The 25,414-nt window shown below is 67.5% G+C and overlaps 3 protein-coding genes across 6 annotated transcripts; 1 reads left to right on the forward strand and 2 right to left on the reverse strand.

Annotated features, from left to right (window-relative positions):
- Positions 1–480: 480 nt before the first annotated feature.
- On the reverse strand, positions 481–4,930 carry EFNA4 (ephrin A4). The gene is made up of 5 exons (XM_027721147.2): positions 4,824–4,930; positions 2,414–2,706; positions 1,040–1,108; positions 803–862; positions 481–647 (listed from the first exon to the last, which is right to left on the reverse strand). Exons 1-5 carry the CDS (start codon positions 4,928–4,930, stop codon positions 559–561), a joined length of 618 nt encoding a protein of 205 aa, XP_027576948.1. The 3' UTR covers positions 481–558.
- A 2,664-nt stretch (positions 4,931–7,594) lies between these two features.
- Positions 7,595–16,170, reverse strand: ADAM15 (ADAM metallopeptidase domain 15). 4 transcript variants are annotated; one of them, XM_027721148.2, is made up of 24 exons: positions 16,042–16,170; positions 15,002–15,105; positions 14,332–14,408; positions 13,997–14,075; positions 13,816–13,892; positions 13,547–13,724; positions 13,409–13,471; positions 13,260–13,328; positions 13,008–13,177; positions 12,850–12,934; positions 12,632–12,780; positions 12,374–12,551; positions 12,162–12,254; positions 11,872–12,067; positions 11,693–11,801; positions 11,470–11,620; positions 11,324–11,401; positions 11,128–11,239; positions 10,886–11,024; positions 9,827–9,932; positions 9,475–9,543; positions 9,197–9,271; positions 8,966–9,087; positions 7,595–7,971 (listed from the first exon to the last, which is right to left on the reverse strand). In XM_027721148.2, exons 1-24 carry the CDS (start codon positions 16,112–16,114, stop codon positions 7,944–7,946), a joined length of 2,580 nt encoding a protein of 859 aa, XP_027576949.2. In that variant the 5' UTR covers positions 16,115–16,170; the 3' UTR covers positions 7,595–7,943. The 4 variants fall into 4 exon arrangements, with proteins under 4 accessions (XP_027576949.2, XP_039245524.1, XP_039245525.1 ...); XM_039389590.1 differs by lacking the exon at positions 9,475–9,543 and having other exon boundaries at positions 7,596–7,971; positions 16,042–16,169; XM_039389591.1 differs by lacking the exons at positions 9,197–9,271; positions 9,475–9,543 and having other exon boundaries at positions 7,596–7,971; positions 16,042–16,169.
- A 1,461-nt stretch (positions 16,171–17,631) lies between these two features.
- LOC113987970 lies at positions 17,632–25,115 on the forward strand. The gene is made up of 29 exons (XM_027721158.2): positions 17,632–18,170; positions 18,255–18,425; positions 18,545–18,646; positions 18,749–18,946; positions 19,049–19,114; positions 19,200–19,413; positions 19,489–19,646; positions 19,902–20,066; positions 20,174–20,341; positions 20,436–20,536; positions 20,619–20,749; positions 20,845–20,960; positions 21,036–21,129; positions 21,224–21,474; positions 21,561–21,686; positions 21,764–21,838; positions 21,939–22,067; positions 22,149–22,288; positions 22,378–22,555; positions 22,719–22,862; positions 22,987–23,108; positions 23,204–23,358; positions 23,538–23,637; positions 23,733–23,828; positions 23,903–24,029; positions 24,148–24,264; positions 24,345–24,487; positions 24,609–24,722; positions 24,834–25,115. Exons 1-29 carry the CDS (start codon positions 17,852–17,854, stop codon positions 25,083–25,085), a joined length of 4,272 nt encoding a protein of 1,423 aa, XP_027576959.2. The 5' UTR covers positions 17,632–17,851; the 3' UTR covers positions 25,086–25,115.
- The last annotated feature ends 299 nt before the right edge of the window (positions 25,116–25,414 follow it).

The raw sequence follows: 25,414 nt of genomic DNA on the forward strand, positions 1-25,414 counted from the left end.
AGGACACGGCAGTGGCCGACGCTGCCATCGGAGCTGCTGCCCCGCTCCAGGGCCTGGGGGGTCCCTGGGCCCCCTGGGGCGGGGGGTCCACGGGGGAAGGCACGAGATGAGGTGACGGCCGTGGGGCAGAGGAGGCATTTGCTGAGGGGAGCCCAGTGCCGGGGTGATGCCGTGGGGGCGATGCCGGTGTGCGGCGATGCCGGTGTGCGGCGGTGCTGACCCGTGGCAATCCCGGCGTGCGGCGATGCCGGTGGCAAGCGACAGCCCTGGGAGGGAGAGATCCCCATCAAGGGACGCTGCGGTGCAGCAAGTGGGTACCCACCCACCACCCCAGAGCCTCCCTGCTCCCCCCTCACCTTCCAGCCCCCCAGAGCCTCCCTGCTCCCCCCTCACCTTCCAGTCCGGAGCTCCCGGCCCCGGCTCGGCTTTGTGGAGGTCCGGCAGGTGGGTCGTGGCCCGGGGCTGCCCCACGGGCTCGAGGGGGTTGGCGGTGAGGAACAGTCTGGAAGCGGCGCCGGGGCAGAGGAGCCCATCCCCCCACCACGGGCAGTGCCGGGGTCAGATCCGGAGCAGGGCCAGGAGCACGAGTGCCAGGCACGGCGTGCAGGGCTGCGGTGGGACTGCGGTGCCCCGCGCAGGCACAGCGTCTGCCAGGGCAGGAGCGGTGGTCAGGGTGAGCTGGTCCCTGGGCTCTCACCACCCCTTGGCCCGCCTGTACTCACCCTCGGGCCCCCTGACACCCCCTGGCCCCCCCGTACTCACCCACGGGCCCCCTGACACCCCCTGGTCGCCCCGTACTCACCCTCGGGCCCCCCACGCCCGTGGGGCTGCGAATTGGGCACCTCTGTCACCGGCTCCGGTGCTGAAACAAACCCCACCAGTGTCAGGGAGCGGCTCCCCTGGGCTCCGTGGCATCGCCCCCGAGGCGCCGATACCCCCTCCGCGGGGACCGGGCTGCCCCGGGGGCGGGGGAGCCCCCGGGTTTTGGGGCACAGTCCCCCCCGGGTTTTGGGGCACAGTCCTCCCCAGCCCCACTCACTGGTGCCTCGGCAGCAGACGGTGACGCGCAGCTTCAGGCAGCGCCCGGCGCTCTCGGGGCTGGGGACGGCTGGGCAGGGTGGGGGGATCAGCGGGGACCCCCCGGCACGGCCCCCCCGGCCCGACGGGACCCCCCGACGGCGGGTCAGCGCGGGCCTGGGGCGCCCCCTCCCGGCGCATTGAGGGAACGGCACCCCCCGGGTGCCCCCACCCCCCAGCATCCAGACCCCACCCTGCATCCCGAACCCGTGGGTATCCAGAACCCCCCACCCCGGGTACCCTGAACCCGCAGCATAAAGACCCCCTCCTCACACACCCCGAACCCAGGGGCATCCAGACACCCCCACCCCCCACCTTCCCCCGGGCACCCCGAACCTCAGGGGCACCCCCTGACCTCCTTGTGCCCCCAACCCGGGGCATCCAGAAACCCCGAACCCGGGGGCACCCCGACCCCACTATGTGCACTCTGACCCCATCGTGCCCCCACCCCGGGGAACCCAGACACCTCCAGCAGCCCACCTTCGTATGCACCCCCCACCCCAAGGCATCCCACACCCCAAATCCAGGGCATACAGACCTCCCCACCTCAGGCACCCTGAAGCCAGGAGCACCCCAACCCCCTGCTGTGTACACCCTGACCCCCTTGTGCCCCCATCCCGGGGGCATCCAGACACCCCCTGCACCCCGAATTCAGGGCATCCAAACCCCCCTCGTGCACCCCAACCCCCTCGTGTAACCCGACCCCAGGGAATCCAGACACCTCCTGTACCCTGCTTTTCCATGCATCCCCCACCCCAGGGCATCTAGACCCCACCCTACACCCCAAACCTGGGACACCCTGACCCCCTTGTGCCCCCACCCAGGGCATCCAGAACCCTCCTGCAACCCAACACCCTCATGCCCCCACCCAGACACCCCCTGCACCCCGGGAGCATCCAGAAACCCCCTGCGCCCTGACCCCCTCATGTCCTCACCCAGGGCATCCAGACACCCCCCGCACCCCACCTCTCATGAACCCCTCACCCCAGGGGACCCAGAACCTCCCTGAATGCCACACCCCCCAGAACCCCACATCCCAGGGCACCCTGTACCCCCCTGCACCCCGACCCCTCATGCCCCCATCTTTGGGGCATCCAGACCTCCCTGCACCTCAACCCGAGTCATCCAGACTCCCCCTGCTCCCCCCAACCTCAGTGGGGGATCCAGATCCTGCGTGTACCCTGACCCTCCCTTGTGCCCCAAACCCACTTCCATGGGGACCCTGGGGGGCTGCACCCAAGCCCCCTGACACGCTCTGACCCCGGGGGGCTGCACCCAGTGCCCCAATGTGCCGTGACCCCGGTGCAGCCCCCCACGGCACCCGGGGGGCACTCACAGATGTAGTAGTAGGTCTCCCCCGGCTGGAACTCGAAGCCGAGCGAGAAGGGGGTGAAGCGCTGGATCTTCTCGGAGAAGCGGACGGGCCCGAAGGGCGCCCGGGGCCGGTTGCACTCCCAGCGCTTGAAGGCACCGGGGGTCTCGTAGCAGCCGCGATAACCCTCCCGGTCCACCATGAAGAGCGTGAAGGTCTCTGCCCGGCCGGCGGGCACGGCCCCCTCGTAGTGCGGGCAGTAGATGTCCAGGTAGTCATTGATGGCCACCTGGATGGAGTAGTCGTCCCGCAGGAACCTGCCGGGCGGGACGAGCCGGGGGGTTCGCCGGGAGGGGTGTCCCGCTGCCCCCCCGGCCCCGGCGGAGCAGGGAGCTGGGCTTCCCCCCAAAACAGAGACCGGACACCGCCCGCGCCACGCAGCCAGGCATCAGCTCGGATTAGCCGCAGGCCGCTGGAGCTGAATGGGCTCGGCCACCGCGGCCGGAGGCGGGGGGAGAGCCACGCTGCCCGGGCACAAAGCCCCTCGCCCCAGGCACCCGCCTCGCCGCTGATCGGACATGACACCCCGGTGGGGGGCCGTGCGGCGGGACGCTCCCGCACCGGCTCGGCGCTGGCAGGGGGCGGTGGCCGGGGCAGGGGGCACGGGGGGGGGGACTCTGGCAGCAGGAAGGGCAGGGGAGGGGGCCCAGCTCAGGCACGGGCAGGATGCAGTGAGCTCACAGCGTGTGCGGCCAGGCCGGGGTGGAGCAGACAGCTCTGCGGGCACACACGTGTGCACACACATGTGCACACACGTGCACTGCACACGCTTGGTCCTGGGAGGGTAATGGAGCAGGGGGGGCTGTCAGGGAGACCCCAAGCCCCCTTCATCCACCCCGGTGCAGCCAGTGTTCGTGGACGGTGCAGAGTCCTGGCAGAGACCAGAACGTTCATCACTGGGATGGCAGCACTGGTGGGGGGGGGAATCCGGGCCTCTGAGCCCCCCACCGAGGCCGGGGGCTACTCGAGGACAGGACGGGGCACAGGCTCGTGCTGACTCAGAGCATCCCACGGGCAACGCTGGCTGGGACAGGCCCAGGCAGGGCCGAGGGCTGCCTGACCCTGCTGAGGGGCACACGGAGCCCCACTTCCCACAGGTAGTGGGGTCCCACCTCTCCCATCCACAGGGAGGAAGCAAGGCAGCAACTGTGCCCCCAGCCCTGCCCGTCATGTGCCCACCTGCCCCAGTCCTGCAGGCCCAGGGCACAGGACCTGCAAGGGGGAGCACAGCCTGCAGGATCCCAGCCCAGCATCCTGACCCTTCCCCCTGCTCCCTGAAGCTTGGAAATACCTAAAATGGAGGAGGCCGGGAGCGGGGACAGGACCAGACCCCAGCCCACCGGTGATGGCAGAGCCCATGGGCAGCACCCCTGGCAGGGTAGGGGCTGGGGTGGCCCCCAGCAGCAGAGACACCCACCATGGGAACCCATGGAAACCCCTGACACTGCCACCCACCACCTTGATGCCACCAGAGGATAACCAAAGCTCTGTGCCACCAAGTGCACTCAGGCTCGGCACAGTTGGGTATCACCAGGGACTTGGCAGCACCAGGAGTGCCCACCAGCTTGGTGCCACTTGGGGACTTGGTGCCACTGGGATACTCACCGGGGGCCTGGTGCCCCCAGGAGTGCCCACCAACTTGGTGCCAGCGGGAACTTGGTGCCACCAGGGCTGCCCACCGGCGTGGAACACTCAGAACTCAGCGTCACCAGGGGAGACTCACCTGCTCCATGCCACCCAGGGCTCAGTGCCACCGGCAGTGCCTGGGGCTCAGCACCACCCAGGGTGCTCATTGCCTCGGTGGCACACTGGAGTGCCCTGTGGCTCTGTACCACCCGGGGTTTGGTACCACCGGGGATGCCCAGTGGCTCGGTGCCCCTCAGGGCTCAGCACCCCCAGGGGTTCTCACCAGCTCGGCAACGCCCAGGGCTGCCCAGTGGCCCGGTACCACCGGGGCTCGGTACCACCGGGAGGTACCACCGCGGGCTCGGTGCCGGCGGGGATGCCCAGGGGCTCGGTACCACGGGAGCTCGGTACCACCGGGGCCACTCACCTGCTCAGCACCACCCCGGGGTTCGGTGCTGCCGGGGATGCCCGGGGGGCTCAGCTCCACCGGGAGATGCTCCCCGCCTCGCTCCCACCGGGAGGTGCTCCCCGTCTCGGTTACTCTCCCAGGGGCGCTCGGTGGCCCGGTGGCCGGGCAGCCCCGCCCCCCCGAAGCCCGGAGCCCACCGCCCGCCGCCCCTCCCGCCCCATCCCATCCCGTCCCGTCCCGTGGCGGCGGCGCGGGGCCCGGGGGCTCGGCGGGGCCCGGGGCTCGGCGGGGCCCGGGGCGCACAAAGGCGGCGGGGCCGGCGGGGGCGGCCGGCGGTACCTGGGGTTGCTGCCGTTCCAGTGGACGCCGTGGCGGGTGACGCGCACCGGCGGCGCCCAGAGCAGCGGCGCCCAGAGCAGGAGCCCGAGCAGCGGCGCGGGGCGCATGGCTCCGCCGGCGGCGGGCGGGGGGCGGCGGGGGGCGGCGGGCGGGGCGGCCCCGGCGGGGCTCGGCACGGCCCGGCCCGCCCCGACAACTTCGGGCCAATCCCGCCGCGCCGCCGCCCGGCAACTTCACCGAGTGCCATTAACCCTTGGCGGGCGGCACCGACACCCACCGGCACCGGCACCCACGGGCACCGAGACCGGCAACCCCCCGCCGGACGGTACCGCCGGCATCCAGCGGCAACGGCACCGGCAACGGCACCGGCACCGGCAGCGGCAGCCACGCCTCAATCCGGCAACCCCCCGTACAGCCGACATCCACCGGCAGCGGGACCGGCATCCCTGGCAACTCCTTGGTACCGTCGACATCGACCGGCACCGAGACTGGCACCGGCAACCGAGACCGGCAGACCCCCCCACCCCGACTGGTACCGCCGACATTCATACCGGCACCGGGACCGGAAGCCCGGCTGCAATCCAGCTCCTCGCCACCCTCCCGGTACCCTCCCGGTGCCCCCACCCCAAGCCGGCACTGCCTCGGTACCATGAACATCTACCGGCACCGGGAGCAGCACTGCCCGAGCACCTGGGACTGGCATCCCTGGCACTGCCCGGTACCTCCGGCATCCATCGGCACCATCAGTGGGACCGGCAGCTCCAGCCCAATCCCGCTCCCCGGTACCTCCCACCCTAACCCGGCACTGCCCCGGTACCGTGGACATCGATGGCACCGGGAGGAGAAGCTGCTCCCCGCGCCCACCCTCCCACTTTGGCCGGGCATCAGCACCCACTGGCACCAGCACTGGCACCAGCACTGGGTGGGCACTGCGGGGACCACGGAGGACAGTCCGTGCACATGGGGCAGCTCTTGCACACGCGTGTGCCCAGGCCCACCGGGCAGCTCCTGCCCACTTACGTCTGTGCCCACCAAGCATTTCTTGCATGTGTGTGTCCATCTGTGTGGCAGCTCCTGCCCACGTGTGTGTCTCTGCCTGCCAGGCAGCTCTTGCACACGTGTGTGCCCATGTGTGTGGCAGCCTCTGTCCCGTGTGTGTCTGTGCACACAGAGCAGCTCTTACATGTGTGCCCATGCACACATGACAGCTCCTGCCCATGTGTCCCTGCCCACCTGGCAGCTCTTGCACGTGTGTGCCCATGTGTGTGGCAGCTCCTGCCCATGCGTGTTTGTGCACACAAGGCAGCCCCTGTCCACGTGTATGTCCCTGCCCACTTGGCAGCTCTTGCACATTCATGTGCCCATATGTGTGTCAGCTCCAGGCCATGCGTGTTCCTGCCCACCTGGCAGTCCCTGCACGCGTGCTCCTGCCCATGTGTGTTTCTGCACACAAGGCAGCCCCTGCCCACATGTATGTTCCTGCCCACCAGGCAGCTCTTACACACGTGTGCCCATATGTGTGTCTGCTCCTGCCCACGTGTTTCCCTGCCCTCCAGGCAGCTCCCGCCCACAACTGTGCCCACCGTACAGCTCTTGCACATACATGTGCCCATGTGTGCAGCAGCTCCTGCCCACACGTATGCCTGAGCCCACGGGGCAGCTCTTGCACACACATGTGCATGTACCCACAGGGCAGCTCCTGCCCATGTGTCCCTGCCCACCTGGCAGCCCCTGCACACGTGTGTGCCCATGTGGGTGGCAGCTCTTGCCCATGTGTGTCCCTGCCCACCTGGCAGCCCCTGCACACGTGTGTGTCCATGTGGGTGGCAGCTCTTGCCCATGTGTGTCCACGCACACAAGGCAGTCCCTGCACACATGTGTGCCCATGTGGGTGGCAGCTCCTGACCACGTGTGTCTCTGTGCAATCAGGGAGCTCTAGCACACACGTGTGCCCGCGTGCCTGGCAGTTCTTACATGACCATGCACTCAGGGCAGTTCTTACACACACACACACACACGTGTCCACGCAGACTCAGTAGCTCTTGCACACGTGTGTCTGTGCCCACAGAGAGCAGCTCCTGCTCACATGTGAGCCTGAGCCCATGGGGCATCTTTTACACATATACCTGCCCACGTATGTGGCAGCTCTTGCACACACATGTGCCTGTGCCCACAGGGCAGCTCCTACCCACACATGTCACCAGGCAGCTCTCGCACATGCGTGTGCTCATGTGTGTGGCAGCCCCTGCCCATGCGTGTTTCCCTGCCCACAGGGCAGCCCCTGCATGTGTCTGTGCCCACCAAGCCACTCTTACACACACGTGTGTGCCCAAGCGTGTGACGGTTCATGCCCAAGTGTCCCTGCCCACAGAGCAGCCCCTTGCACATGCGTGTGCCCATGTTTGTGGCACCCCTGCCCCTGTGTGTGTCTGTGCACACAGGGCAGCCCCTGTGCACATGTGTACACATTCCTGTCCAACTGGCAGCTCTTGTACATGCAGTGCATGTGCCCACAGAGCACACGTGTGCCCACAGAGCACACGTGTGCCCAAACACACAGGGCAGCTCTTGCACACGTGTCTGCCCACATCCATGGCAGTTCTATGGCCCATGCCCACGTGTGCCCGTGCCCACGGAGCATCCCTTACACACACACGTGACCCCTGCTGACCGGAACAGCCCTGGCACACGTGTGTTCACATGTGTGTGGCAGCCCCCGCCCACGCGTGCGCCCGTGCCCACAGAGCAGCTCTTACGCACACACACGTGCCCGTGCACACAGGACATCTCTTACACACACCGTGTCCCCCCGTGTCCCCCCCGTCCCCTCGCCCACGTGGCCCCTCGGGACACCGACCCCCCTCCCGCTGCAGGTGCGCGCGGTCCCCGCCAGGGGGCGCTGCTGCCGGGAGCCTCTTCCGGCGCGGGGGCTGCTGGGAGTTGTAGTTCGGCACCGCTCCCCGCTCCCGGTGTCCCGGGGCCGCTCCCGCTGTCCCGCTGTCCCGGTGTCGGTCCCGGTGCGGCGGAGGCGGCGCGGGGGCAGCTCACAGCCCCTTTATTGACGTGGCAGGGGGGGCCTGACGGGGTCCGGCGGGGCTCGGTCTTGTCCCGGCCTGTGGCTCAGGCCTCCGGCGGGGCCGGGGCGGGCCTGGGGAGAGGGGGGTGCGATGGGGTGAGAGGGGGGCTCCTCATAGCTCCCCCCGCAGACCCTCTGCCCCCCCACAGACCCCTTCCTTGCCCCCCCCGTTTCTGACCCCCCATTTCTCCTGGGTCCCCCCTGTGTTCCCCCACCCCACACCTCGCTCTGGCCCCCTGCAGACCCCCACCCTGGCACCCCACCCCACTTCTTCCCTCCCCTGCCCTGATTCTGACACCCCATTTCTCCTGGTTGCCCCCTCTGCCCTTCCCTGCACCTCCCTCTGGCCCTGCAGACCCCCACCCTGGCACCCCACCCCACTTCTTCCCTCCCCTGCCCTGATTCTGACACCCCATTTCTCCTGGTTGCCCCCTCTGCCCTCTGCAAAGCCCACCCTGGCACCCCACAGCCCCCTCTGCCCTGGTCCTGACCCTCCATTTCTCCTGGGTCCCCCCCTTGCCCCCCCCCCCGCACCTCACTCTGGCATCTGAAGACCCCCACCCTGGCCCCCTACACCCCTTCTTCTCCCCCACTAACCTTATTCTGACCCCCCATTTCTCCTGGTTCCCCCCTCTGCACCCCCTTTTACCTCTCTGCACTTCTGCTGACCCCACCATGGCCCCCCCCACTCCTTCTTCCCTCCCCTGCCCTTATTCTGACCCCCACATTTCTCCTGGCTGCCCACTCTGTCCCCTCTCTGGCCTCTGCTGACCCCACCCTGGCACCCTACACCCCTTCTTTCCCCCTCACCCCAAGTTCTGACACCCCATTTCTCCTGGCTCCCCCCTCTGCACCCCATTTTGGCCTCTGCAGACCTACACCCTCCACCCCTTCTTCCCTCCCCTGCCCTTATTCTGACACCCCCCATTTCTCCTGGCTGCCCACTCTGTCCCCTCTCTGGCCACCCTGCAGACCCCACCCTGGCACCCTACAACCCCCCCTCACCACCCCAAACCCTACAGCCCCCTTAGGCCCCCCAGGCCTGTCCTGCCCCCCCCCTGCTCACCTGGCAGGGATCACTGTGACATAGGGGTGCCCGGAGGGGGTCTCGCTGCGGGCGAGCGAAGGGCCCAGGGGGTTCAGGGGCAGCGGCCGCTGCGGTGGGGGGGGCTTGGCTGGACCCGGGGGCTGTGGAGGGACGGGGGGGTCAAAGATCCAGCAAGGTCTGACCCCCTCAGTGGGCTCAGGGGGGTGGGAATTCGCCTCCTGCCCCACGCGTGGGTGCCGCCGCCGTTACCTGAGGGCTCGGCAGCACCACGGGGTCTGCGGGCAGCGGGCGCGTGGGGGGGGGCGGCCTGTCCGAGGGGGGGGCCTGGGCAGAGAGAGGGGGACAGTGAGAGAGCGGGGGGGGCACGGGGACAGTGGAGGGGCACAAGGACCAGCCTCCTGCTGGGCAGGAGGGGTTTTTGGGGACAGCCGTGTGACAGAAGTCCCCAAGAGCTGGAGCGCAGCCAGGCATGCAGTGGGGTCGGGGGGAGGCTGAGGGACCCCCCCCTCACCCTGCCCGGGCGTTACCTTGGGCACAGGGTCCGGCGGGAGGGGCCGGGAGGGCGGGTCAGGCCGGGCCGAGCCGAGGGCAGCCGGCTGCGGAGAGAGGGAGAGCGGGGACAAGCCATGCAGCATGCGGAGACCCCCCTCCCGCCGCCAAGCAGAGACAGAGACCCCCCCTCAGCCCTCAGCACACGGCTCCGGGGCTCAGCCCTGCCCTGGGATGGGCACCGATCCCGGCGAGCGGCCGGTGCCAAGTGGCCGTGCCAGACTGCTCCTGGTGCCACAGAGTGGGGACCAGGCAGCCTGGGCGTGTGGGACCCCAAGGACCAGAGTGAACCCGTGGCACCCACCGCCCCCCACCACCCCCCATCCTCACCTTGCTGCCACGCATGGCCTGCAGCTCCGTGGCCTGACGCCACTGCGGGGGCCGGGGGCGCGCGGGGGGGACCCGGCTGCCCGACGGGGGCTCTGGCTGCGAGATCCTGCAGGGAAGAGGCAGGATGAGACCCCGCTCGCTCCGGGCACTCGCGGGGACCCCGCACGGCGAGCGAGCCACACCGAAACACCAGCAGAAGCCCAAGAGAAACGAACCCCTCGGCGCTGGAAGAGGAGACACCCCTGCGCCCCGGGGGCTGCCCCACACCCCGCGGGCACTGCCAGGGGAAGAGCGCAGCACCGGAGGCCTTGCGAAGCAGGACAGCTCGGGGACAGCCCCACGCCCGGGCGCCGGCGGTGACGTTACCCGCTCCAGCCGTCGGCGGCTCCGGGACCCAGGAACCGCACCCGGGTCTCAGCACTGTGGGGAGAAGAGTGGGGGGCTCAGCCCGGGGGCTGGGGGGGGAGCAGCGGTGGGAGGGGACGTGGGGCGACGATGCACGACGGGGCTGTGACCTGTGCTGGGGACGCACACGCAAACACGCATGGACTGTCACATGTGCGGGGGACACGCGTGCGCAGCGCTCGGTCGGCCGCCCTGGGGACACACACGTGTGAGCGCACATGCACACACCCCAGTGACACGCTACACGCACGCGTGACCACATGCAGGGGGCTCTGGTGCCTGCCACGGCACACACACGCAGAGGCGAGTGTGGCACCTGCGTGGCACCACAGCACAGGCATGCAGGGGCATGTGTGCCACAACACATGCACAGAGAGGCGTGTGCGCCACAGCGCAGACATGCAGAGGGGTGTGCACCACCTGTGTGCCACAGCACATACATGCAGAGGTGTGTGCACCACCTGCGTGCCATGGCACACGTGTGCATAAGTGAGCATGCCATCTGTGCTACCTGCGTGCCACAGCACATGCATGCAGAAGTTAGCATGCCATCCGTGTGCCACCTGTGTGCCTCAGCACAGGCGTGCAGAGGCATGTTTGCCAACATCCATGTGCCGCCCACATTCCCCCCCGCATGTCCCCTGCCCCCAGTACCTGTACTGGCAGGAGGTGCCCTTGCCGAGCTGGCAGAGGTGCTTGTGCAGGCCGGCGCGGCGGGCGCAGCAGAGCCCCAGTGCCAGCGCCAGCCCCAGCAGGGCGCTCACCAGCAGGGCTGTGGGCAGGGCACTCCCCCCTGTGGAGAGTGGCACAGTGGCACGTCAGCCCCCGCCGTGGCCCGTCACCCCCCCACACACCCGGCACAACGCCCCATTCTCTGCGCTCTCCTCGTCCCTCACCTCGCTCCAGGCCGGCGGGGCCGCTGTCCTGGCTGCCCCCCGTGCCGGGGCTCTCGCAGGTCGGGGGGGCCCAGCCCTGCTCGCAGTGGCAGTGCCCGTGGTTGTTGCACACCTGGGTGGGTGACACCGGCCCAGCTCAGCCCCCCCGCAGGGCAGGTCCCCACCCCCACCACCCGCTCCCCGGCCCCGCACTCACCCCGTGCCCATGGCACTTGCTCTGGCACTGCTGGTCACCCAGCACGGAGATGTCCTGGCACCGGCGCTGGAGGCACATCTGCGGGGGATTGGAGGGGTCAGTATTTGAAGACCCCCCAGCCCTTTTCCTGCTGCCCTGGTACTCACCTTCCCGGGGCCGCAGGCAGTGCCGGGCAGCACCATGGCTGCATCACTCACATCCTCGTCCCCAGGCATGGGGGTCCCTTGGCAGGACCCTCCTGGTTTGTCCCCACGGGTGCTGCCGCGCTGGCACTGCAGCATCCCGCAGGGGGCATCCCTGTGGGGACAGAGGGGTCAGGCCAGGGGGGATGGCGAGGGGGAGATGGCAAGGGATGGGGACATCACTCACTGCTGGGCGCAGGCGATGTAGGAGCCGTTGGGGAGCTGCCCACAGTGCCCACGTTCATCCCCTCTGGCATTCAGGGTGGCCATGCAGGAGCTGGAGACGGGGCCGGCGCCTGCAGCAGGGAACAACAAACCTCAGCACCCCCACCCTGCCCCTGGCCCCCCACCCTGGCCACGCCATACCTGTCCCCAGCAGCTGCTGGCACTGCCCCTCGTAGGTGGCACAGGCCCCGCTGTAGCAGCGTGCCCGCCCGCCGGCGCAGGGCTGCCCGTCCTGCAGGAACGTGTCGGGTGGGCAGTGCGGCGAGACCCCGTCACAGAACTCGGGCAGGTCACACTCCCCCAGCGGCTCCCGGCACAGGTACCCGGCACGGCGCAGCTGCAGGGGGGGCACAGTCAAACAGGGACCCCCCCAAGTGAGTGGGGGACTCGCCCACCGTGGGGAGCGGCCGTGGGTGCCCGTCCCCACGCACCTGGCAGTCCTGGCAGCAGGCGTCCCCCGTGGCACACACGGCCCCCGGCATCAGCTGGCAGGAGCTGCTGTTGCAGCAGAGATCCGTGCACTCCTGTGGCAGAGGGGCTGCGGTCAGCGGGTGGCACTGGCACCGGGCACTGGAACCCACCCTGCCAGCCCTGGACACCCCTGGGCACAAGGGGACCCCAGCCCTCCCGGAGCCCCCCGTACCACGCTGAGGCCGCAGTCACAGCCCTCGCCCTCCTCCAGGATGAAGTTCCCACAGTCCTGGCTCCTGAACGGGAGCTGGGGCTTGGGCACGTTGGACAGGCACCAGCCCTGGCCCTGCTGCAGGCTGCGCTCCAGGTCCTGCCGGCTGCAGTTGCTGAAGCTCAAGCCGGGTGTCAGCCTGCAGAGCCGTGAAGGGGACGGTGAGGCGGGTAGGGGGCTCGGCCCCGGCCCCCCCACAGCCCTGCCCGCTGCCCTCACCCCGTGGGCGATGCCATGATGCAGCCGCGGTCGTGCTGGAGGTCGCTGCAGTAGCAGAAGCGCCCGGGGCTGTCGTGGCGCATGCCCAGGTTGTGCCCCAGCTGATGGGCCACGGTGGAGGCAACGACCAGGAAGCTGACTGAGTGGTCCTATGGGACGAGGGGGGGTCAGGGAGCGCAGGTGGGGTGAACACGGGGTGAGGGGACGGGGGTACTGACCGTGCTGACCCCCCCGGAGCGCGCGGGGGAACACATGGAGCCTTGAGTCGACATCCCCACCGAGACATCGGCAAAGCGGGCGCCCCTGGGGGAGAGAGCGCGGGGGTCGGGGGGCTGCCACGGCCTCATCCCCCGTCCCCAGCCTGTCCCCCACTCACGTCAGGAGCTGTGCGTTGTCGTGGGGCAGCCGGGGCAGCAGCTCCTCCTGGCGCCAGCGCAGGAACCGCTCCAGCGCCGCCCGGGCGCTGCTGCCCACCGCGATCCTGTCGCCCTCGCTCCAGACCTCCACCGCCACCAGGACCACCCGCACTCCCAGCGGCCGGAAGAACTGGGGGGGCACAGAGGGGTCAGAGACCCCTGGCATCGCAGTGGGCACGGGGCTGGGATCGACAGACCCGAGGGGGACTCACCACGTCCACCTGGTTGGCGATTTCCAGGGCTCGGACGCGAACACGTTGGAGGCTGGGGTAATTCTGGAACTGGGGGGACAGGGACAGGGGTCAAGGGGGTGGCTGGGGAGGGGGCAGCCCCTGTTCTGAGCACACTGCCCAGCACTCACCGCAGCGTGGTCCACCACCATCACCAGCTCCACGAACCGCTGCTCTGCTGCTGCCCGCTTGCCCTGGGGACAGAGCGGGGTCAGAGTGCTGATACAGGGACCCTCCCCGTGGGGCAAGACCCCCCCCGGGTGACCTACCCTCTGTGGCCTGGGAGGCTCTGTCACCTCTGCCCTGGGGCGGGGGTTCAGGGGGTCCTGCCCACAGGCCCGTGGTGCCACCCGGACCACCCACGGACGGAACGCGACGTGTTGCTCTGAGGGGTCACTGTCTGGCTCCAGCTCGTAGCTCCTGGTCTCTGACAGCTGGAGGTGGCCACTGGGAAGGGGAGAAGAGCTGGGAGATGGAGCCTGCTCCACCAGCAGCACAGTGGGAGTGGGCTCACAGACCACCATGCTCGGGGCCTCACCTGAGTCCGGCACAGGCACAGAGGTTGGCCCAGGAGTCAGGGAAGCCCTGCACTGTCCCTTGGTAGCAGCAGTTCTCCTGCAGCAGAGAGGGGGCTCAGAATCCAGCCCCAAGCTGGAGTCCCCCTGGGGCATGGGGGCAGCTCGGGGACACCTCAGGAGACCATCACACCTGAGCCATACCTCCTCACTGGGCTCCTCCATCACCCACGTGCCGTTGGGCAGGTAGTAGAGCAGTGCCCCTTTGCCCTGCACCAGCTCCCTGCCAGAGACTCGTGTCACCCCACAGCAGGGACCCCCTCACCCTGCCCTGAGCACACATCGGGGACCCCAGTACCTCCCATCCTGCTGCAGGTGTATCCCGGGACCCCCAACCCACCCGTGCCATGGATGGAGACAAGGAATAAGGGACCCCCATTCCAGGCGCACCATGGATGGGGACAGGACCCCCACCCTGTGTGGGTCCAGGACCCCCTTCCCACTCCCATCCCTGCTCTGCCCCAGAACAGCAGACTCACCAGTTTTGCTCCAGCTCCAGCACCAGCCTCATCCCCTCCAGCTCCAGCAGGACCCTCAGCTGGGTGGGGAACCCCTCCTGCCACAGGCCATGGTTAGGGGGGGACCCCCTGCCCCAAGCTGCGTGTTCCCCCCATCCCCACACACCCTCAGAAGCACCGTGACCCCGCGGGGTGTCGGGGGACCTGCCTGGCCCTGGCACGTGCCCGGAGGGAGAGGTCGGAAGGGATCCCCTGCCCAGCCCGGCCCCCACCCTCGCTCCCTGCAGGAAATGTCCCTCCCTCCCGGGCTCATTGTGCTGGGGAAGGGGGGGTTGGACAGAGCGGGGCCCCCACCCTGTCCCCCCGTGCTTCCTGCCCGGTGCAGCGCAGCGGAAGCGTCGGAGAGACTCCCAATGGCCACGGGGTGGGATGGGCCCTTCCTCCCCAGCCGGGAGGGGCTCAGGGTGGGTACCCCGGCCCAAAAAGGTCCCTCCCAGCATCAGGAGAGCAAGGGGGATTCGCTGAGATGCCTCCCTTCCCACTGCCCCTCGGGTTCTGGGTGCTGGGACCTCCAGGGACGTGGCACCAGGACACTGCATGTCCTGCACTGAAAAGGGGGCAGAGGGAGGTGTTGGGGGTCAGGCAGCCCCCCCACACTGTCAGAAGCATAGGGAAGTTGGTGGGGGCTCACCTGGGTCGCCTCTGCCAAGCTGAGCTTTTGGTTGTCCCGCAGGACCCACGGGGTCACGTGCCAGTAGTGTCCTGGTTCTGCACGGTGCTGCCACGAGCTGTCACCTGCACAGGGCCCAGGGCCGCTGTGTCACCTCTGTGTCACCGCTGTGTCACCCACCACAGCCCAGACCTCACGGTGACCCATCATCTCCAGGACCCCCACGGTCACCCATCATATCCCAGACCCCTGCAGTCACCCATCACATCCCAGACCCCCGAGGTCACCCATCACATCCCAGACCCCTGCAGTCACCCTCATCGAAGTCTGGTCATTCATCACATTCCAGACCCCATGGTCACCCACTGCAGCCCACCAGGGCAGGGGTTCTGTGTGGGGAGCAGGAACAGGGACCCCCACACTCACCCCACAGCAGCCAACACACCCCCTCCCAGCAGAGCTGGGGGAGACCCCTCCGTTTTTGGGACGGAATGGGCTCCCTGGCCAGGCCTTGCGTCACCTCGGCCAGCTGCCCAGTACAACCAGCGGAGGGACTGGGCAGGGCTGGGAGCCCGGCCCGGCTGACTCAGAGCCCCCCCCTCGCCAGGTCTCGGAGGGACCCCTTCCCTCCCGGGCCCGGGGATGCCGGAGGAAGGTCAGGGGGGACGCAGACCCCGCTCCCCACGGCCCCACCAGCCCGGGGACAGGCGGGTCCCCATGGCCGGAGAACTGGGACACCGAGGATCCCGGGAGGACACACCGAGTGTCCCGGGGGGGAACATCGAGCATCCCCGGGAGGACACACCGAGCATTCCGGGGGGGACACACCGAGCATTCCGGGGGGGACACACCGAGCGTTTCCCGGGGCGGCACCGAGCGTCCTCGGGGGCGGTCACCGAGAGTGCCAGGGAGGGGGCACGGAGCTTCCAGAGGGGCTACGACCCCCGATCCCATCCCGGTCGGCGGCTCCCCGCGGGTACCCCTGCGATGCCCCGACGGGGGGGCGAGGCGCGGTCCCGACCGACCCCCCCTCCACCCCCGGACCCCCGTTCCCCGCTCACCTGCGGCGCTGCCGCTGCTCCCGGTGCCGGCGGCGAGGAGCATCCCCGCGGCCAGGAGCAGCCGCGGCCCCATCGCCCCCGTGGCCCCCCCGGGCCGGCGGCCCCGCAATGCCCCGCCGCGGCCGCCCCCGCCGGCTCCCGCCGCGCATGGCCCCGGCACCGGCACCGCCACCAGCCCCGCCCGGCTCGGCCCCGGGGGCGGAACTTCCCGCCCGGCCCCGTTCCCCCCGTTCCGCTCTGCCGGCACCGCCCAGCCCGGGGCGGGGTCGGGGTGGGTTCTGTGCGCTGCCAGTGGCTGGTGATGCGCGGGGGTGCCGTGACGGAGACCCCGGTGGTGATGCTGCGGGTGGGACCCCTGCCCTCCTCGTTCCGAGGCTACCGCCTGCATCCCCCAGGACAGCGGAGCCCCCTGCCTTCATTACCTCATAGAGTGGAGACCCCCACTTCCATCCCCCGGGACAGCAGAGACACCCACCTTCACTATCTCATGCTCTGGAGACGCCCCCCTTCATCTGCCTGTACTCTGGAGACCACCACCTTCATCCCCCTGTACAACAGAGACCCCCACCTTTATCCCCCAGGGCTGTGGAGACCCCCACCTTCACCATCCCGTACTCCAGACACCGCTGCCTTCATCACCTCATGCACTGGAGACCTCCATCTTCATCATCCCAGGCAGTGGAGACCCCCACCCTCATTACCTGCACACCACACCCCCCACCTTCACCTCAGAAGACCCCCACCTCCATCCCCTCTACACCCCCTTTCTTCCCCCCATATCTGATCCCTACCCCCAGCAGACGCCCTCACAGACCCCACTTCATGAGGGGTCACAGCCTTTACTGCCTGGGCCCCCTCCTCTCTGCTGTGCTGGGAGAGGCCGGGGGGCTGCTGCTGAGCCATGACCTTCCCCCCTCCCTCCAGCACCGCTCGCAGCCCGAGGCGCTGCAGGACTCCTGCCTAATCCGATTCTTCATTGCCAGGGGCAGGACGATGGTGTGGGCAAGGCTTTATGGCTGCCCCATCTGGGTCACTAAAGTGTTGTCCCAGAACAGGCTCCTTCCGTTGGTGTGCAAGAAGCTGATCTTGCTTTGATTCAGTTTGATTCGATTTGAGATCCTGAACTGAGGAGTTTGATTCATTTCCAGTTCCGTGCAGGCAGTGCTGGGGGCCAATCCCCAACGCAGCCCCCACTGGCAAAACTGGTCACTATTTCTACACTTCAGCAAACAGGCATTAAATATTCATGGGCTACAAGTTACGTGGTTCCTCATTAGTTAGTATTTATCTTCTGTTGGTTCAATGATCCTCTCGCTTCTTGTGCTAATTGGGCCACATGCTCAGTTTTCTCCTTCTTTTGAGTCAGTGGGTTTTTTGACTCGGTGGCCATGATCACCTCTTGCTGGAATTACCCAGTTTGCCCTTTGAATTGGTGGTTGGCTTTGTTTCTTCATCATCATCTCATGGTTGTGTGGCCAAGTGTCCCTGGTCTGTTGGTTCAGCGTTCTGCTGGCCTTGGTTCCCATTGATGTATTGGCTCAAGTTTCTTCCCTCTACAGCTGCAGGTACTGAGGCCTATTAGACCTGCAATTCTGACACGTGTTAAATAGAATTTCTCTGTTTGGAAGCCGTACATCAGGGTGAGCAGCACCCTTGTGATGCAGGAACCGACAGTGTTGGAGTGTTCCAACGGAAATGTTGTGATGTGGGAACCGACAACGGTGCCCTGGAAGTGGCGCTCTGGAATCTGCTCATTCTGCCTGCTCTTGTCCCACGGAGAGGGAGCTAGAGGAGCAGCAGGAGCCTCAGTATGGTGCTGGTCTCGGGGTTGTGCAAAGCCCTGCGGCAGCAGAGGGGCCGGGGCAAGAACCCGGCACCGCGGCCCCGGGCCAAGCGCCATCCGGAGGAGCCGAGCCAGGCACTGGAGTTTGCCCGCAGTGTCGGTGCCCTCGTGCTGGGCCTGGCTCTGGCCAGCATTTATGGGGCACTGGTGCTGCTGGTGCAGGGCCACGATGTCTGGTACTGCCTGTGCATCACCATCATCCTGGGAGCAGGGCTGGGGCTGGGCATGGCCTTCTCCAGGAACATGCGGATGATCGTGCTGCTGGCACTGCCACACTTCTTCACCAGTGAGCAGCCGTGGGTTGGGGAGCTGGGGGGTGCCAGGGGGTGTCAGCTCCCAGCTGAGCCCCAGGATTTCCCTGTCTCTGCAGGGGAGGGGAAGATTCTGATCGTGATGCTGGCGCTGTGCATGACCGTGCAGGGCCCTGGCACCAATGTCCTGAACAACGTCTCCCAGCTCGCCAAGGCACTGTCGTGCGGGGCTGAACTGGCCCAAAACCAGACGGCCGAGCGGCTGGAACGTGCCAAGCAGCCACTGCTGAGTGAGCAGGGGGCTGGGGGGAGGCGGGGGGACTGCAGGGGCCCTTCCTGGGGGAGCCCCAGCCAGCCCTGGGCTATTCTCGCCCCTCGGGGTGTGCTCAGGGGTCCCCCCTCTCTGCAGACCTGCAGAACAAGATCAAGGACATTGGCCAGAACGCCAAGGTGGTGAGCGACCGCGTCCGCAAGTTCGTCCGCTCCATCATGGGCTCCACCAGACACGTCGGTGAGCGGGGTCCCCAAGGTCCCCAGGGGTCTGCCCAGCTCCAGCACCCCCCACCCTGATCTCAGTCTACCCCCTTCTCCAACACACACTCCCTGCCCACAGCCCGGATCCTGCACAACGTCTGGCTGTGGCTGTCGAAGGTCGGTGACGTCTGCAACAAGGAGCTGGGGTCACCCTACCAGAGCTGCGTTCGCGCCATCGAAAAGGCCAAGGACGACTGCGAGCGCGCCCTCCCCCTCCTCTTCTTCATCTGCTACGTGGTCCTCGGCTTCAAGTGGCTCTGCAACGTGGCTGATGTTGGTGAGTTCCTGTCCCTCTGCAACGGGGGGTTTCAGGGGCAGTGGGGTGGACCTGTGTCCATCATGAGGGCCCCACCCCAACAGAGATCCCCCCTCTCCGCAGTTGCCGGCTTATTCTGCATCATCCCACAGTATATCCAGGAGTTCGTCCGGGCAAACGTCGCAGCCCGTGAGTATCCCGGTGCCATGGGGGGCCAGGAGCCCCTCTTGGCTCTTGCTCCCCACCCCAGCACAGCCTCTTGTTGCCCCTGCAGCCATCACGGACGCTCTGAACCACATCCGCCGGGAGTTTGAGTTCAACATCTCGGTCGTGCACCACTTCAACGTCAGCCTCAACGCCAGCAAGAGCCTGGGGCAGGTGTCCCGGGACATAATGGAGGCCGTGCAGCTCCACCTGGAGCCCTACCACCACGGCCTGGAGGTCTTCTCCTACATCTCCTTCTGGGCCATCCTCTACTTGTGCTTCCAGTGAGTGGGCTGGGGTGCTGCTCTGGGGACAGGCACCCGTCGTGCCGGTGCTCAGCTCGCCCGCCGTGTCCCCAGCGCGGTGTGGTACCGGCGCCGCTACCTGTGGGACGACACCTTCGACAACGTTTACATCACGCGGCGCTTCGTGGAGCTGGACCTGCGGCGGGCGGAGCAGGGCAGACCCACCGTGCTGCCCCTGACGGCGCGGGAGAGGGGCCGCTACATCCCCCCAGGTCAGCCCCACCCCGGGGGGTGTCCCCCAGCCCAGCCCTGAGCGCGGAGGGGAGCCGGGGGTTCCCGGCACGGCCTCACGAGGAGCCGGGGGTTCCTGGCACGGCCTCACGAGGAGCCGGGGGTTCCTGGCACAACCTCACGAGGAGCCGGGGGTTCCTGGCACAACCTCACGAGGAGCCGGGGGTTCCTGGTACGGCCTCACGAGGAGCCAGGGGTTCCTGGCACGGCCTCATGGTGCTCTTGTGGCCATCCAGCCGCGCTGTGGCTGTCAAAGAAAGAGAGGCGGCAGTATGGCATCCAGCTGATGGGCTTGCTGCGCCACGTGCTGCTGGGCTTCAGCATCATCCTGGCCGACTACAGCATCTTCTGGCTGCTTGACCTGTTCCGGCACCAGCTGAGCGCGGAGATTGTTGCCAGGGGTGAGCAGCACCCACTGCACTGGAGCAGCACCCACTGCACCAGAGCAGCACCCTCGGGGGCTGGGGCTTTGGGGTGACCGCAGGACTGAGCCACTCTCACCCCGCAGCGCCATCGACAGTGGCTGTCAGTGTCAACGGGACAGGCTACACCAGTGAGATCTTCCAGGATCTGGTGTCTGCCTTCAACGCGCTGCAGGAGGGCAAGGTCTCGGTGCTGTCCCAGGCCTGCCTCATCGAGCCCATGGAGCCTGACCACAACACCTACATCACCATCGGTGTGCAGACGGGGGGGCTGTGCCCTCAGCAACCCAGGTGGGTGGGGGGGTGCAAGGGGGGCTGCCCCTACGAGACTTGTCTTCTTCCCACCAGGAATCCTGTACGGTCTCTGGCTTTTCATCACCATCTTTGGCTCCTACATGGCACGCCTGCGCCAGGCAGTGTGTGCCGCCTACTACCCGTCCCGTGAGCAGGTGAGAAGCCCCCCGTGTGTGCATGTCCCACTCTACACCCCCTCAGCAGCTGCCTGCCCTCACCCCATCCCCTCCATGCCAGGAGCGCATGGTCTTCCTCCACAACATCATCCTGGCACGGCGGGAGTGGGTGGCACTTGCCCTGCGCTCAAGTGGCACACAGGGCACGGCTGATGGTAGGAAAAGCAAACTCTTCTTCATCCTCATCTCCAGGTAAGGGATGGAAAAGGGCAGCAGCATCCTTGGGGGTCTGTGGCAAGGACACCCAGGATGGCATTGCCCCATGGAGCATCACCCTGTGCCCTCAGGTTCCCTGCCCTTGCCCGCCTCTCTCGCTTCCTTGGCATCCAGCAGAAACACTGCCTGGCCTGTGGGGCGGTGGAGCAGCCGGGTTTCAGTGCATGCATCACTCCCAGCTGCAGAGGTAGGAGCCCCTCTAGCTTGGGGATCCCCTCCCCAGAAAATGCTGTGTCCCCTCTGACGGTCCTGTTTTCCTCAGGGTTGTTTTGCAGGGAGTGCTCCAGAGCCCTGAACAACACCTGCTCTGTCTGCATGGCCACCCTGAACTACCCGGCCTCTGTGGATGAGGAGATGTGAGCAGAGGGGTGCTGGGAGCCCACTCGAGCCTGAGGGCTGCAGTGGGTGTGGGGGGACTGCAGCTCACCCCTCTCTTCTCTCCCCCCGCAGGGACTCCAGCGATGAGGAGATGCTTGACTACAAGGAGCAGGCTGAGAGCAAGGGCAGCGAGCTGCGGGAGGTGGTGGCTCGGTGGCCACCCAGCCCTTCCCACCATGTTCCATTGGGGAACGTGACAGAACGTGGAGAACCCCATGACAGCACCGGCGTTGGTTCTAGGGCAGCATCCCACCGTTCTCAGCTCCAGGAAGAGCCCTCGGCTGGGACAGAGACACGCAGGAGGAAGAAACGTCCCAACACAAGTGAGATCCCCTCCCACCCTGCTCCTGGCCAGGGCTGACCGTGGGCAGTGGGAGCAGGCAGGGCTGACACCTCCCTCCCCACCCAGCCCTGAAGCGAGTGGTGGTCGCGGTCCTGCCCGGCCCGTGCAGCCGGTTCCTCTGGAGCCGGCCGGCCGAGCATCGCTGCAGCAAGATCTTCCTGGGCGCTGGCTTTGGGATGCTCCTCAGCCTCGGTGAGTGTGTCCCGCTGCCGGGCACCCCATGGAGCCGGTGGCACCGGGAGCTCAGGACACATTGTTGGGTGTTTCAGGACTCTGCCAGCTGCTCATCATGCCTCTGGACCTGTCAGAGTCATACAGGGTGAAGCTCACCTGGGGGCTGACGGGTGAGGATGTGGCGGGGAGGGGACTGGGGTGATGGGGGGCCATCGGGAGACCCAGGGGGTTCTCTGTGGGACTGTGGGGTCAGCTCTCTGCTCCCCACAGGGGTGACTGCCTTGGGCTGGGCCACGTCCCCCCACTTCCGCTGTGCCAACCTGCTCATGGTCCCCAAGTTCCTGGGCAAAGAGGGTCGGCTTTACGTTCTCTCCTTTGTCTTCGCCGCCATCTACCACGGTAGGGTCCTCCCAATGTCCCTGTGCCCCCCAGTGGGGTCCTGAGAGCTGGCAGGCTCTGAGCCACCCCTGCTGGTACCAGGGCCCGTGGCCAACCTCTGGCACAACCTGATGGAGGCAAAACGCTCGATGGACTGCGTGGTGGATCTTCAGGTCAACCACACGACCGGTCTCTGGGAGGTGTCAACGGCCCCCCTGCGCCGCGTGATGGAGGAGCTGGTGGTGAGGGGGGTCTGGGGAGGGGGCAGCAGGGGGCTGGGGGAGCGGGGCCGAGCCTCTGCGTGCGCGTGTCTGCGCGTGTGTCCCGGCAGCGGAGCGGGGAGACGCTGAACACGGAGATGCAGAACCTCTCACGCGCCTTCGTGGAGCTGAACGACCAGGTGGCCAGCGATGAGGGCTACAACCTGCGGCAGGACAAGGGCAAGGGCACCCAGCCGGCCCGCAGCACCCAGGAGCTGTACGAGAGGAAGACCAAACACCGCTGTGCCAGTGAGCAGGACGGGCAGGGGCTGGCAGCACACAGGGCAGGTGGTGCCAGCCGGGGGGGAGCTGCCCCAGACCCCCTTGCTTGGCCCTGAAGGCACCCCAGATGAGGTCTGGGCCAGCAGGGCTGGGTCTGCACAGGCAGCTGAGGGTTTCTCCCTCCCCCCAGCTGTGCTTGAGAGTGGTCGTCAGCGCTGCTTAGACTATTTCAAACAGCTGCACAGGAGCTGCCTGGAAAAAGTGTCCGTGCCCCTCATCAACCACGTCCTCTGCCTGCCCATACGGATCGGGGTCCTCTGCCAAGCAGTCAAACGTGAGTGATGTGTGGGACCCATTTCCCTGTCCCTGTCTTCCCTTGAGGGGCAGCTCCAGTTCTGCCCCCCACAGATCCCGGGATGGCAGCCACAGCCACCACCGTCCCCATTCCGTCCCTGCAGTCATGAGCTCCTGGTGCGAGGAGAGGATCCCTGTGGACAGCAACTTCGGGAAGGTGTTTGACCAGGTGAACGACTCTGTCCAAAGCCTCGGCCAGGAATTCACTGCCAGCATCGTCTACAAGGTGGGTGCTTGGGCACCCTGTGGGTGCCCGATCCCTGTGCCCAGGGCCAGGGTGGGGGCCACATCCTGCCCTGCCCCACGGCCCCTCCACTGCAGGAGGAGCACCAGGAGATGTTGGTGGGCATCAACATAGTGGAGCAGCTGCAGGAGGAGGTGACCTCGCAACTGCGGGAGGAAGGCGCCCGCCTGGGCTTGGCCGTCTCCTTCTTCCGCCTGTTGCTGTCCTTCACCTTCCTCTTCGTCTTCTTCTCGTGAGCCTCGGGATGGTCGGGGGGTGGGGGGTGACACCCCTGTGCCAGCTGTGGGGCACAAAGGGTTGGGGGCCCCCTTTAGCAGCAGGTCTGGGGGGATGTGAAAACAAGGGGGTGTGTCCTCATGGGCTGCACCCGGTGCCTCCTTTGCCCTCCCTGGACCTGTCCTCTCTCGCCAGGGCTTTCTACTACACCTACCGGTACTGCCACGACATCGGCTTCGACAACTGCTACATCACCACCTACTTCCGACAAATCGATGCCCGGCGTGGAGAGCAGGTTGGGCAAGGGGGACAGGGGTGGAGGGTGGCCTCCCACTCCTGGTGAAGGGTTCTGGGGGGCTGTGCTGAACGACCCTGCTGCCCCTCACCCAGAACAAGCGGACGCTGCTGCCCCTGCTCCGGGATGAGGCCTCGGCTTTCGTCTTCCCGTGCCGCCTGGCCCTGCAGCGGCCTGAGCTGAAGTACATGGTGAGGGGCTGGGGAGGGCCGGGGGGGTCGGGGCTGGGGGGGCAGCAGGCTGTGACACACCCTGCTCCCCACAGGTGATGGAACTGCTCAGGTGCATCCCACTCCTGCTCTTCCTCATCTTCGTCTGTGGCCTGGACCACTTCATCTTCGGCGTCCTCAGCATCATCCAGAACCATTCCTTTGTGCAGTATTCCTACCAAAGTGAGCCCAAGGCCCTTAGGGGCAGCCCCACAGCCCCTCTGTGCCCCGCAGGGCAATGCAGAGGGGGCCCCCAGCCCTCCCCCTGCCTCCTCAGCCTCCCCATCCTCCCGTCCCACAGCCAGCCACCACATGTCCGTGACCGTGATGGGCACGTCCCTGATGGCGCAGCTGCTGCGGAGCACCATCGGGGCCCTCAACACCTCCTTCGACACCCAAGTGGAGTCCTCCAACCGCGGTGAGCCCCCGCCGGGGGTGGGACCCCGGGGATGGACCCCTGCCTGCCGCAGGGGGCTCACGCCGGTGCCGTGTCCCCAGCCTGCCTGCCAAAGCCCCACGGCATGACGAGGGAGCAGTACCTGAACACCTGCCTGCCCCTGGTCGCGCTGGCCCTGCTCTGCCTGGCCCAGGTCTACCCGTTCCGCCTGCGCCGCGCCATCGCCGCCTTCTACTTCCCCAAGGTGAGCAGCCCCCCGGCACCGCCCGAGGGCCTGGCACGGCCTGGGGGGTGAGTTTTGGGGTGGAGTTTAGGGTGGGCAGGTGCCCCCAGCCACCCATCCCTCACGGTCTTCGCCGGCACAGCGGGAGAAGACTCGAGTGCTGTTCTTGTACAACAAGTTGCTGCGGCAAAGGAAGAATTTCTTCCAGCTGCAGCGGAGGCGCATCGCCCAGAGAGCACGGCAGCCCCCGGGGCTGGTGAGTGGGGTCGGGGGCACGGAGGGCTGGGGAGCGGGGCAGTGTTGTCCCTCGAGCTGCTGTGGGGTGGCTGCTCTGCCAGAACCCCACGCGGGCCCGTCCTCGCCGCAGGGGACGTCGCTGCTGGAGTGGTGCAGCCAGCATTGGCCTTGGCTGCGCCGCTGCCAGCGCCGGAGCTGCACATTGTGTGGGACGCCCGGCACCCCCTGGCACCAGGTCTGCCCCGCTCCCGGCTGCCGTGCCTTGTACTGCGACCGGTGCTGGACGGAGGCGGGCGGGACGTGCCTCGCCTGCAGCCCCGAGGAGCCCGGGCTCGTCCAGGACAGCAGCGACGAGGAGGAGGAGCCGGGGTACGCGGGGTGAGGGGGCCGGCAATAAAGGCTGTGATCCCCCCGCGTGGCGTGAAGTGGGGTCCGTGGGTGCGTCTGCTGGGGTGGGGGTCTGCTTTGTGTGAGATGCTGAAGGGAGGGGTCTCTGCTGCACGGGAGGATGGAGATGGGGGTCTCCGTCACAGCACCCTGAGCACCACAAGCCGCTCCCAGCACACACAGAGCTGCCCCCACCCTGCCTGTCACTGCCTTCCCAGGGCTGGGGGCACGAGGGAAATACAGATGGGGACACTGAGGGGGTTGTGGGACTTTTGGGGACAGGGATAGGTCTGGGTGCACCGTGGGGGTGGAGATGGGGGCACC

The sequence above is a fragment of the Pipra filicauda genome, unplaced genomic scaffold, assembly GCF_003945595.2.
Source record: "Pipra filicauda isolate LSUMZ 115617 unplaced genomic scaffold, ASM394559v2 scaffold747_size112721_pilon, whole genome shotgun sequence".
In the NCBI taxonomy this organism is placed as follows: domain Eukaryota; kingdom Metazoa; phylum Chordata; class Aves; order Passeriformes; family Pipridae; genus Pipra; species Pipra filicauda.